The sequence below is a fragment of the Fibroporia radiculosa genome (assembly GCF_000313525.1).
Source record: "Fibroporia radiculosa TFFH 294 genomic supercontigs, scaffold257, whole genome shotgun sequence".
NCBI classification, from domain to species: Eukaryota; Fungi; Basidiomycota; class Agaricomycetes; order Polyporales; family Fibroporiaceae; genus Fibroporia; species Fibroporia radiculosa.
The window spans coordinates 1-12,700 of record NW_012133539.1 but is presented as its reverse complement, the minus strand read 5'-3'; the positions used below and the strand labels follow the sequence as shown (position 1 = coordinate 12,700).

At 55.2% G+C, this 12,700-nt stretch overlaps 5 protein-coding genes across 5 annotated transcripts; 1 reads left to right on the top strand and 4 right to left on the bottom strand.

Annotated features, from left to right (window-relative positions):
- Nucleotides 1-557: 557 nt before the first annotated feature.
- Nucleotides 558-985, bottom strand: FIBRA_08434 (uncharacterized protein; the record flags this gene model as incomplete). Its single annotated transcript, XM_012330085.1, has 4 exons — nt 558-639; nt 690-745; nt 814-879; nt 953-985. The coding sequence occupies 4 exons, from the start codon at nt 983-985 to the stop codon at nt 558-560; spliced, it is 237 nt and encodes a 78-aa protein (XP_012185475.1).
- A 458-nt stretch (nt 986-1,443) lies between these two features.
- FIBRA_08433 (uncharacterized protein) lies at nt 1,444-2,422 on the bottom strand (the record flags this gene model as incomplete). Its single annotated transcript, XM_012330084.1, has 2 exons — nt 1,444-2,097; nt 2,156-2,422. 2 exons carry the CDS (start codon nt 2,420-2,422, stop codon nt 1,444-1,446), a joined length of 921 nt encoding a protein of 306 aa, XP_012185474.1.
- A 470-nt stretch (nt 2,423-2,892) lies between these two features.
- Nucleotides 2,893-6,238, bottom strand: FIBRA_08432 (uncharacterized protein; the record flags this gene model as incomplete). Its single annotated transcript, XM_012330083.1, has 15 exons — nt 2,893-3,000; nt 3,063-3,152; nt 3,213-3,268; nt 3,330-3,405; nt 3,455-3,648; nt 3,704-3,777; nt 3,832-3,867; nt 3,923-4,089; nt 4,146-4,180; nt 4,248-4,320; nt 5,129-5,367; nt 5,424-5,475; nt 5,537-5,829; nt 5,891-6,098; nt 6,149-6,238. The coding sequence occupies 15 exons, from the start codon at nt 6,236-6,238 to the stop codon at nt 2,893-2,895; spliced, it is 1,791 nt and encodes a 596-aa protein (XP_012185473.1).
- Nucleotides 6,239-7,278: 1,040 nt separating this feature from the next.
- On the bottom strand, nt 7,279-9,013 carry FIBRA_08431 (uncharacterized protein; the record flags this gene model as incomplete). The annotated part of the gene is made up of 2 exons (XM_012330082.1): nt 7,279-8,099; nt 8,164-9,013. 2 exons carry the CDS (start codon nt 9,011-9,013, stop codon nt 7,279-7,281), a joined length of 1,671 nt encoding a protein of 556 aa, XP_012185472.1.
- Nucleotides 9,014-9,909: 896 nt separating this feature from the next.
- On the top strand, nt 9,910-12,342 carry FIBRA_08430 (uncharacterized protein; the record flags this gene model as incomplete). Its single annotated transcript, XM_012330081.1, has 7 exons — nt 9,910-10,003; nt 10,070-10,140; nt 10,274-11,098; nt 11,152-11,839; nt 11,891-12,037; nt 12,088-12,227; nt 12,277-12,342. 7 exons carry the CDS (start codon nt 9,910-9,912, stop codon nt 12,340-12,342), a joined length of 2,031 nt encoding a protein of 676 aa, XP_012185471.1.
- Between the last annotated feature and the right edge of the window lie 358 nt (nt 12,343-12,700).

Sequence of the window (12,700 nt, the reverse complement as noted above, 5' to 3'; positions counted from 1 at the left end):
GGCTGGTGTTGGGGCAGGCCGTGGCGAGCCATTCTCGTTCATCTCTCGCTCGATCTCGGCCTTTTCCTCGTCGGTCATCATCGTCGTCGCTAGGGATGTCATTTCTTTCATAAGGGAAATCTCGCCAATCTACACTGAGGTTAAGTGGGGTCATCGTGAAGAGGACTAGGTGGCTCACATAATCTTTGAATCGTTCTCCTCCAAAGACATTCGCAAAGAAGCCTGCCGCATCCTCCATACCCATACCTCCTTCCTTGTCAAGCTACAAAGTAGGAACGGTCATGCGCCCGACCAATGTAATAATATACAAACACACGCACCATCTTCGCGCCATTCTTATCGTACACCGCTCGCAGGTTCTAGCAGCATGCATTGGTCGAATCCACGACTATAAACGACTGGTATAACTCACGGAATCTGATAGGACCTGATATGCTTTGCTGGTGGTAGATTAGTAATGGGATCCAACAACGACGATGACCAGATTTTTCGACTAGAAAGTTGAGTCATATACGTGCAGACGCCACGACAAAACATTAACAGTCATATTCGTGGCGTCAGGTCTCAAGAGACCCGGTAAGGGGAATCGTATACGTCTCGTCCTTCCTGTGCTGCAACCCTGGATGCGCACCCACATCCCTACAGCCTGTGGATGCAGGCTATTCCAAATCTCCGTCTAAGCAACTCACCTAATGTCCTTGAATTTCTCCTCGGCATCAGGGGATGGATTCTTGTCTGGGTGAAACTGTGGCCAAGACCAAACATGAGGTCCTGCGACTTGGCCTGAAGGCGCGTGCCAAGCAGGATACTGACCTTGATGGCCTGTTTGCGATATGCTTTCTTTAGATCGGTGTCATTGACATCCGGAGCCACTCCCAGCTGAATGGTTTGCCACCGAGATGGGCAGGCAAGAGTGAGTACGATCAACCGAACTGCTGGGCGACGGGCGTACCAGGTCGTAATATTCGGTTTCGACGGGAGCCATGGTGTTCCAAGAAGAAATGTCTATGAATCTAGCAAGAGACGATGGAGAGAGAGAAACACAACTTGAAAGTGCAGCCGTGGTCCCAGCCCTGAGCCGAGAAGGAGCAGTCCGTCCGGCTCATGATGACATCAGCCTCTTGACTCAACCCGTACCCCGCACAGCATCTGCACCAGCGCTTCAGTTCGGATCGGTTCTCTCCCGTACTAACGCCGAGCCGAACCGGCATCGCAGTCGAGATGGATACATTGACAGAAATGCTATGCTACGCGATGACAGGTGGATGCTTTCTACGATGTAGTAAATAATGGCGATGGAGACGAAAAGGCGTGCTAAAACATCGTACCAACCCTCCTTATATAAATCCTATACATATGTAATCCAGAAACGCGAAGATGAACCCAGCGTTAACCATAAATCCAATTCTACCCTTGCGATAATGTAATGACGGTCGCTCGCAGTCACTGCGGAGGTGCAGGATCTGCGACGTCTAGCTCACCCTCCTGCGATGACACTGTGAAGCGTACCATCTTCCGCGGTGTAAGTTCGGATGAAACCGACTCACTGCCCGACTTGCCCGACGTTGTCGAGCTGGCAGTTGAATTCTTCCGACTAGGGCTTCGGAGCAGCCTTGATACACTAAGCTGCAGCCGAGCAGGAAGGAGAGTAACAGAGGCTGTTCGCATCGAGCGTGGCGTCACAGGGGCGCTCGAAGTGAGCGTCGAACCCGTTAATGAAAGGTCGGATCCAGATGGCGTCAGAGGCAATGACGGCGGTGCGCTACGTGGCGGTGTAGGCGTGCTCGGCTTCTTCAGAGATGAGCGCGCTGGGGGTGGCGGAAGCATGATAGCGGACGCAGAGCCTCGCCTGCGGTGCCGGTTGTCGCTTGATGCTTTCATCAGCGGGGCGGCGAATGGTGGTAGGGTATCGTCCGAATGCCCTCGTGAGCGACTGCGAGCATGAGAAGGCTGCGCCAAATGTGGTGGACGTAGATGTGGTGTGCGCGATACATGCAGACCCATGGCGATCTGCTGGATGGTGGGAAGTGGGATATCACGCACGTTGTAGGGTGATGGGGCAGGAAGGTTGCTCTCCTCAGGGGTAGAATACATCCCCTGCAACGATGCGCAGCGATTAGAACAAGGGAATAACGAGCCTTGACTAGCTACTGACCATGGCGCTCGCATCCCGCTTTCTGGGAGTGGTGCTAAATGGTCTCCTCATCGTACTCACGATTCGAGACGCTGTGTTTCGAGTGCTGGAGCTGCTCGCTCCGGGTGTCTCTGCGAAAGGTTTGCTGGTCCAGATAGAGGGTGTGCGGTGTGTTGAGGGACCGTTGTAAATGGGACAGGACTCGGACCGCTGGACACTGCGGGCGTCCACGATAGTTGTCGTAGATCTAACGTGCCGTCGTCGCGACGGTAAAAGCGCATTGTCCATGGTGGGGCTGCGCGCTGGGACTCTAGGGGACGTCGACGTCGGACAAGGAGTGGTCGTGGCAAAAGAAACGGCGGAATGCCAAAGCGGGCAGCAACACGAATGATGACGAGGAGCCGCGGGCACGCAGCTTTGCGGGTCACGCGACATAGATCCACATCCGGCCGCACATTAAGCACGTGTCATCAGGCATGCGATCGACGGTCACGCCGAAACTCGGCGGGAGTCCGCAACAGGCACGCTTGGTCGGGATCGCGATCTTATTTCTCAAGTTCACAACAGCGGTCTACATGGCTCAGTGGCTTCAAACTCCAAGACGAAAAATATTCTGATTGACCATCAACGGGCGTATGCGACATTGAGATTCGCGCAGACCAAATATCACCGAAGGGTAGCAGTAAATCCTCACGCTATAGACTCAATACGACAGTGACTAGCATCACACCAACTAGTACATCAAATCACGAAGATGACTACTTATCCTTCACCTGCTCCTCCAGCCAATTCCACAACCGCTCTCCGATCTTGTCGTCGTATGCTTCCCCCCGAGTCACTCCAACTCGGGCCCACGGGATGAGGAACTGTAAAGCCACGTAAAAGACATATCCATAATCGCGTGAATCTCGGGGGTAACGATACATACCTTGCCATTGTGGTCCAGTGGCTCTGGCATAGTAGCAGCCCATAGCTGAGTAAGCGCACCATACCGTGTGGGGTAAAGTATCAGGGTGTTCTGGTGAGTAGTGTTATGTAGGCGTCCGAGCGTGACGTTCAGCTGCTCTATTGAACTTACCATAATCGCGCGCATGACAGTTGGAACATAACGCTGCAGTTCAGTCTGGATGTTACCTAGGTGGAGTCCGTCAATTAATATTGAATGATCGATGTCGTTTGTTTCACGCCGACCAACCTGGGTTTACAGAGGTGGAGATAATTCCCTTGTCGGCGTAACGCTTGGCAAACTCGCGAGCAACTACAACGTTGCCCTGCACGACGGGATTAAGATAATGTGTGCAACGTGGGCTGAGGACGCACAAATTTACTCTGAGCGTAGAGCATTGTCGTTCCTACTTTCCTTCTTGCGGCGCCGTCAGTGAAAGAATCCCAATTGAGCGTGTATTGATATGAGGCAGATGACGAGACATTGACGATACGTGCCCGGTGGTCTGCGGACGATTCGGCACCTGCGATGAGAGCAGGAATGAGCAATTTCGTGAAGTAGTAATGTCCTGTATGCATCGTGAGTTTCCAGAAGCAAAACATGTATTATTGCAAGATATGCACCGAGGACGTTGGTTCCAAATTGAAGATCGTAGCCGTCTTCGCTAAGCTGTTCAATGGGACACCACATGATACCACTATGAACCAGTTTGTTGAATCAACAATGAGCTTTGGCGAGAAAGGACACTGACGCATTGTTGATGAGCACATGTAGCTCCCTCTCTTTGCTGACCATACGCAGCTGTATTAATATGAGGCGAAAAGATACCACGCGTTGCGCACCTCAAGTATTCCTCGGCGGAGCGCCGGATGGACGCAAGGCTACTGAGGTCAAGTTGGAGAAAGAGTGCCTCTTTCCCGGTCTGCTCCTTCAGCTCGTTGATCGCAGCCTCGGCCTTTTCTTGGCTTCGAGACGCCATGTAGACTTTCGCATTGTGCTCCAATAGGGCCTGAAACGCGCACGAACATGATCAGTAACACATGGCAGACACGATTCGTCACTCACTTTGATGGTCTCGCGGCCAATTCCAACGTTTCCCCCTGCAAGAATGCATGGCCAGTGCATCAGAAGCCTCGTGAAGACGCTGATATTGACGGCAGTACGCACCGGTGACTATATAGACGCGCCCAGTGAGGTCAGGTATCTGGTCGGGGGAAAACTTGGACTTGGGCGGAAACCCCTGACGAATGGCAGAGAGTATGTTTTTTAAGGTGAGACCTCCCATTGTGTTAGCGGATGGCCGGCGCAGTGCCAGAGGAGAGAAGCGAGAGCGCGGGTATATATGGCTGGTGCACAGGTGGAAGCCGGACGCTTGCGTGTTGCATTCCAACCAAGGTGAGAGACAAAGTCGGGAAAAAATGTTTAGGCGTCGCCGCAGTGAGACGATCTGACAGGCCTGGCCTTACGCGTGTCGATCGGCTTGAGTCCGATTCGTACTGTCGGCTTACGCTGCCTCTTGTCTTAGTCAACCTCCGTAGGCAGTGACGGCGTTCTGGTGCACTTAAGGCGGACGGTGACTCGTCATGCAGGTCATTAGCAAAGTGCACAAAAGGCTGTAATACTATGCAATCAGAGTCAGTGGGAACGTTTACCAGAGACCACAGTCTGCACATCTGCTCTTTTCCGAGTCTGAATTCAGACTTACTCACACCAGGATTATATTAGGCCGACAAGTGTCACCTTGACGAATATTGTTTCGCACGTTTTGGCGATGGCTACCTTCACGGTAGTATTGTTTATGCACATACTCACGGGAGGCTCCATCGAAGGCGACAAGTGCCGCTGACTGTAGACTACTAGAATACCGAAAGCCATAAGGGAGACCATACTTGGATATGTCGGGGGACAGCATACTATGTTCGCGGATTCCCTAAATATGCACCCCTACGGCCGGCAAATGTGGTCTCTAACAACCTCGCGCACCCCTCGATTAGCTTCAATAGCCCACCTCCCCGAGCGACGGCGTCGATCCGGTCGATGCCACTCACTCCTACCGTAATCCGACCAGCACGAGTGCCTATGACGCAAGAGTCGTCCTGAACAACCGATTGGACATCTTCTGTGGGAGACGTTCCCGAGAAAATAACGGCCGTCTCGCGATCCGTCGCACGCACAATGCGAGCACGCTCGGAAAAGGCAGGAAGGAAGTTGATGTTTCCGCGACCCCGCCTCGTCTTGAAAGTAATTGGTCCACAGAAATCCGGAGGAAGCAGCACGACAATGTTTCCTAGTCGACGCAGCAAGGTCAGATGCTATGCACCAACAAATGCGCCGCTGACCTACCTTTGCGAGTAGAAACATTGAGATCCACACAGCGGCCTCCTTGTATCTCAAACTACACACAGTTCCGATGAGCATACTTAGCAGCGCTGGATGAATTTGGAAGATTGTCTCACGAGATTGACTCTGACATGTCCGTGACGGCTTGAAGCGGTCACTCGCGCCTTGGCCTTCCTCCCGTAATCACCGGCCCCAGAACCAGCAACTGCAATGTCCAGGTCGACATTCCCGTCACGCGTTCTGAACCCTGCGTTTGTCTCCGACGACGACTTGTGCGTCCCCAGCATCCAATCATGGGATCCACGAAGGTTTCGTGCGTGCTCCCGCTCGATCTTGCCAAGGCTACTTCTAGACAGCACTCCGGTAGCGGCGCTTGGCACGGCAAGGAGCGGGTCGACGAGATAGGTGCCTGGTGCGAGTGTCAAAACGGTTAGGCGACTTTGAACGGCAGGCAGAAAGCATAGCCGAACCTGAGATGGGCGCGCGCTTGGAAAACAGCGAAATGTGGTTCACGCGCTGAGGAACGCCGCTGCTCAGTGCGCTGACAGATGCAGAGGTTTGCGCGACTTTGGGCGGGGCCGAGTCCTCGGACATGGGCGTCTTTGAGGAGGAGGCACTAGCACAGGTAGCCTTTGCATCGGCGTACGGAGGAGGTGCATCTGCATCCACCACATGGGTCTACTCAAACTTAGCCGAGTGACGACACGAAGGGAATCCACACGACGAACCTGCCCGAAAGCGGAGAAGGTGTTGGCCTGTTTCTCCTTGTCGAGTTCACGGACGTTCTTGAGGTGCGCCATACTATCAGCGAGGATCATCGTCGTGGGTTGAAGGACTTGAATGGGATATAATAAAGTAAAAGCAGAACGGATATCGCCCGGATGTAGGACACTCGAGATAACACTGACGGCGATAGGACCAAGCCAGACTCACTTATATAGCCTCCAAGCATAGAAGCGCAGCGGCGACGCGATGCTTCCGCATGAGAGCGGACAACGTACTGCGCGGCAGCACGGGTCACTTCCACGAGATCGATGAGTAGGTACACAGCTGTCAGATTCCGCATGTACTGCTACTAGAGGCTGCGATTTGATGGCACATCAATCATGGCGCGGCGGTCTTGCGCAGGTGGGCATCATTGTGTAGGAGTCGAATTGCTATCTTGAACACAAAGTGGTTCACAAGCCACTTTGATAATGAGCCGAGTGTCTCGGCATACCCACACAAGAGAATCCTCAGAGTCAAGAGTCGAGTCAAACCTAGTAGCACCACGGAGAGATGCGGTACCTGCTAAGCCGGATCTATATGTCAACGATATCATCGGGGGCAAATTTTGATATCAAGTTTGATTACGAACCGAGCACCTACCTTCACGAGTCAACTCAAGTTAGCGCACGCCGAATACAATATGGCTGTCCGTATCAGCTAACTTCAAGGTACAAGAGTCCTAAAACAATGGGAAAAGTAATACATCGATTGTATAATGAAGGTTACAATCGCAGCTAGAAGCAGTGATCATCACAAAGAGCGATAGAAGGCGAGGGATTCCAGGGATTGAGTAGTGAAGAGAAAGGAGTGATGAAGGGGTGACGACGAGGACGGAAAGGGGGGTAATGTGTTGAACATATACCCAGTAGACAACTGGAGTGGGGTGGGTTGGGCCACGTCGTAGCGACATGAGACAAGCAGAAGCATAATGGAGCAGGACTTACGCGATATGGAAAACGGGATGACACACGGCTGTCCAGGCGGCAAAGGGATTGTCTCGTGCGCGGAACCGTTGACGACTCATCGCGACCTCGAGCAACGGAGCCACACACACGTTAAGAGGACACCTTGATCACGCAGAAGGGGCGTGTCACACAAGCGTATTGCCCCAGAACACGCGCCACTGTCCACTTGCGAATACAGCAGGTAGGTACTCCCTCAGCGCACTTTTCAACGACACCGAGTTTGCGTCGGCCAAGGGACGCCCAACGGCCCCGTGAAAGACAAGATCGAGGACAGTCCCGCTCGTAACGCGCCCAGCGGCCACAGCCAGCATATTGTTGACGGCAGCCCAGTCCAGCACGGAGCTCAGGTTCGACCAACGTAGCACGGGACCAGACCAGCCGCTGGGGAGAATCAGCACCAGCGTGAAATTCTTGGTGTCGGGCGAGACCAGTTGGCACATCAGCTTGACTCCAAAGAGCGCCATCGTAGTGCAAAAAACGCGTGCCTGCAGTATCTTGATCGAGCTTTCCGTGATCGGTGCTTCGTCGAGGTGTTCCAAGCCCAGCCGCATCGCTTCGCCCTCAGCCACAAAATTGCCGTCCTCTTCGATGAAACCCGCAATGACGTCCTCAGCTTCGGGTTCATCGTCCTCGAGTTCAATTGGGGTCGAAGGGCGAACGTGATCGTCCGACAAATTGTCATCGTCGTCTTCGTTGTCTTGGTCACCAACTTCTTCATCGTCAGTGCCCTCATTGCCATCGTTGGCGTCGGCAGCCACAAGAAATCCAATCAATCCAGCATTAAAACCTTCAATTATATTAATCTGTCCGGCATTAAATGTACCGGGGACTTGGTTCACCTGTGGTGCAATTGGAGCTGGCGGGTTTGCCGCGGCAGCGTGCACGATGGGCAGGGGGTTTCCTAGGAGAGCATTTGCCGTCGCAACGCGTGCTTCAGCGTTTTCGGCTGTCGTGGACCACGGGCGCCGTCAGCCCTGAGGTAAGGTGAATTCCATTGACGGCCAACTCACATCCTGGCAGCTGCATCGACTGCTGGTACACGAGGCAAGACAGAGTCGGCGCAATCCTCCTCAGCAGGCGCACGAGGCTTTTAATTTCGGTATCCTCCCAGCTGATCAGTGCTTCATCCACGGTGAACGTCTCCCGGTTTCCTAGTAACCAGGTGATCATGGGTCCATAGCGCGCGGCCTCGGTCTGGCCCAACATCAAACGCCTCAAACGCATGGAGTCTGTTTGGGACATCTGGCGACGAGTGTAGTTCGCCCGGTGCCAGGATATATGATCCGTGCTGAGCGCGAGCAAGTGCTTGAACGACTCCAGAGTGCGGAAGAGCTGGTTAGCATTCCAGAAATCGACAGAAGACAGCTGCAGCATGGTAACATCAGGGAAATGGGTCAGGAAGAAGTCGCGTGTCTCTTTCTTGATGTCGCCCCAGCTGAGATCGTAGAGATGCAACAGTTCGATGTTCTGGAACCGTGCGAGAAAGGCGGCGGCAGGGTCCAGCCACGAGTGGTCTGGGTGCTCGTCGTCGTCCAGACCAGAACCTGCATCGTCGGGGGTGTATACGTGCCGAAGCAAGCATCCGATGATCGCCACCTGACGGACATACGGCAGCAGACAGTTTTTTGTGTATATTTCATCATACTGCTCTAGATTGGTAAGCGGCCTCAAGCGGATCTGGCGGTATAAATGCGTTCGGGCGCGATGGACCCACGACCGGCATACGAGGCAGCATGCCAGTAGATCCGCCCGGGAAATTGGTCCTGCTGGCACCGCAAGCGCATCGATGAACATATCGTATAGCTCTTGTGATAAATGTGGCGGAGGGGGCGGTGCTATCGCACCAGGAGGATCAGTCATATTCGTACTGTACGGGTGATTAGATCATACAACGCGCAAGAAATAATGAGCTTACATCTGTATTGCGGCGACTATCGTGGGTGTAAATGTTGAGCATGAGATATTCGAGATACAAAGAGTGTCCGAAATCAATGATGATACAGGCGGGTCTTTGGGATGACACGGATAGCAAAATTCAGGGAGTGGATTAATGGCTTGAAAGGCACCGAAACAGGCGGATACCTGTGGCGAGGAAGGAAGGCGAACAGGCTACAGTTCAGAAGCAGTTAGTTCCTCTGCGTGCGCGGAACAAGCCTCAACAGATCAAATTTTGAAATGCAAATTTAAGAACGCACACAGACACTGTGCCCCCCCACAACTCGAACAGTAAAGCTTCCGCCTTACTAGAAGCAAGATCTGGAGAACTTGTAGGATCCTTCGGAGAGCTTGAGACGAGCCTACGGACTGACTACGCGCGCAAGCGCAGCCACTGGTTGCAGTGGGGTCACCAATGGACTGGAAATTGCACCGAGGAGGTGCTGAAAGTGGGCGAGAAAGAAGATGTTGAACACCCCATTGTTGTCCTTGTGGCCGTGGCGCTGTGGCAAGTCCGACTGTCCAGTGTCCGAAAAGCTGGCATTGTAATGGTGTTGTGCTTGCACGTGGCTCCAAAGCGTGACTAAGTTATTTTGGATTAATAGCCTTCATTATCAGATAAGGCTATCTCGCCGCGGGAAAGACTGGATACCCCGAAATCCAGTACACAGCTTGGGTGCCGAGGGCACGCCACAAGCGGGACTTAAATTATGCAGAGGAGCCACCCCAAATTCGGGCTCATCCGTCGTTCAATTACGGCTTTGACGAATCGACGCCTCCCCCACGCTCTCCCAACGTTCAGCTCGCCGTTCTACTTTACCATGACCATACCCGACGATCCGCCCTCCAGGCCTGCCGAGCCTGAGGCGCACGAGTCGACTCCCTCTACCCCCCCGACGCCCGAGGATGCAGTCGGTGAGCATATAGCTACGATGCCAGTGGCGATAGCCTGCCACTGACACTGTCGTTCCGTCTATCCAGAGCTCAAGATGTCCCGCAAACGCGAGCGAGAGGTGTCCCAGGAGCCCTCGACGCCTCAGGCTGCGGCCATCGTACGTGTCACTCAGCTCCATCCTCCTCACCTCCCACCATTGTGCCCTTGGCCCGGCACCGCATTGCATCACGCTGCTCCGTCACGCTGACCATCCTCAATCATATTACACACAACTAACGCTAACTATGCAGGAAATCGACGGCGAGCGTGCAGAACACAGGGAGCGACGGACCCCTGCCAAGAAGAACCGCGTCAGTGCCCAGCTGGACACTACGCAGGAAGAGGACGAGGAACTTGTGTCGAGCTGCTCTCCGCCGCATGAGACGAAGATCCGGCAAATCAGCCAGGGCGTGGAGGACCTCACCTGGCAGACCATGCGCAAGGACCAGATGCAGCAAGAAGATGATCACCCTCCTGCAGAGCCCCCATCACGCGCAGAAGGCCAACAAGAAATACAACAGGAGAACTCGGGGCTGATTGAGGCCAAGGTCGCGGGCGGAGAGAATGTAGCAGTCCCTCCGGCGCTGTTGCAAGGAGAGAATCCGCCCATAATAACTGACGATGCTGGTGTAGACGAACATAGCGGGCAGGCTGATCCCGCCGAACAGCCTCCAGAAGCCCAACTATCCGACGTAGAGAAGCATACAAACACCGACGTGGGTCCTGAGGAGCCGGTGGCGTCGGCCGCGCCGCCTGCGGACATATCTCCTGCCCATTCCCGCCGTGGTTCCGACTCGGACATGGATCAAGAAAAAGGCCTGAAGCGAAAGCTGGCAGATCGAAGTGTCAGCGAGCGCCTCGTTCCTGGTGAAATAGTCCCAGCGAGGAACGGGGTCGTCCCCGAGATGGGGAAGGCTAAACGACTAAGAGACGACTCTGATAAGGACGACAACCCTCGGCTCACAAAGCGTCCCACACCACCACCTGAGGATGAGGTCGATAAGACCGGGGCACCGGGGTCTGCGGCTCCGAAGCAGACGACTCCCCCGAGTTCAACCACCAACACGCCTAAACTGGTCCGCTTTCCTCATGTCCATCTCGGGATCTTTACTGACCGCTATCTCCGCAGGGCGGCTTCATGGCGTACGCGTCCACGAGCTCCCCCTTTGCATCCGTATCTGGCCCAAGCGTGTTCGGGTCAAAGTCCCCGTCGTCGTCGACCTGGGCGAGCACCAGCACCTCACCGCATCCGAGCCCCAGCGTTACTGCTTCGCCGTTTTCCAGTGCCGCAAACGCTGCGTTCCTGAGCAAGTCGCCCCCATCGCAGCCTCTATCACAGTCGTCGTCGCTCAACCAGCTCTCGCCGCCGTGCGCACCGGTCCCGCACAAGCGGACCGGGTTTGAGGCGTTCGCGTCGACGACGTCCCCGTTTGCGAGTGCGGCGAAGCGGCCAAAGTCCCCTCCGCCACCGGGATTCGGGAGCTTCTCGCGGAGCCGGTCTCCGTCGCGCACACCGGCGCGAGCGAGCAATGCGTTTTCGGCGTATGCGGCGGGCGGGGCGCAGAGCTTCGTGACACATACGCCGAAGCGAGGGAGTCCGGCGCTCGGGGACGCGTCGGGTGCGGGTGCGGGTGCGGGGAAGGGCGCCGTGGGTCTGGGCATTCTGGATGCGGGGACGAAGCAGGAGAGCGAGGGTGAGGAGGATGGCGGTGTGGTTGGGAATGGGGGTGGGACGTTTGGAGAGCGGCTGAGGGCGCAGAAGGACGATGAGGAGGGGAGCGATGAGGAGCGGCGGGTGGCGTTGACTGAACAAGAGGGTGCGTTGCGATGTGTTTGTGCGAGCGACGTATGCTGACTTGGGGCTGCAGTGCTGACCGGAGAGGAGGAGGAGGAGACGGTGTACCAGGTGCGAGGGAAGCTGTTTTCGCTGAGCTCGCAGAACCAGTGGAAGGAGCGGGGGACGGGTACGATTCGGCTGAACGTGCGGCGGGCGGACGGGTCTGGTGCGCGATTGAGTGGGTGTTTTGCGTTTTGTGACGGGTGGCTTGTGCTGATTGGTTTGTAGTCATGAGAAAGGAAGCGGTGTACACGGTGTTGCTGAACGCGACGCTGTTCAAGGGGATGAGGTGCTTTTTGGCGCAGGATCCACGCTACCTGCGGTTCAGCGTGTTTGAGGGGGGCAGCACGACACACTATAATCTGAGGGTGAGTGGGGACGTTTTGGAGGAGATGTGGTGCTGACGTCGGAGTGCAGGTGCAGAGTGCGAAGATTGCGGACGAGCTGCTAGAGGAGATCAACTCGCACATTCCAAGCGAGTAGCGGGCGCTGTGAGGGGGTGGATAGTTTAAGGATTTGTTAGTGTAGCATACATTTATATTTGCTCTCAGTCTGAAGGAGGGGCACGTGGACGGAGTGTGGAAGCGCCGGAAGACGGAAGCGCTGGATCTGAGATGTGATCGAAGGCCGAGCGGGGGCCGAGGCCGGCCGTGCGGCGGAGGGGGACGCTGGCTGACGCTGGGCGGGCTGTGAGAGGCGACGGAGGGCGCGCGGGAAACGGGACACGGCTGTGTCGTAATAGGCGAGGGCCAGATAACGATCTCGATTGCCCCTGTGATCAGCGACGCGTTTTCTCGTTCCTCCAACGCCGTCGCCTCGCTCTCCTCCTCCCCGCCATGAA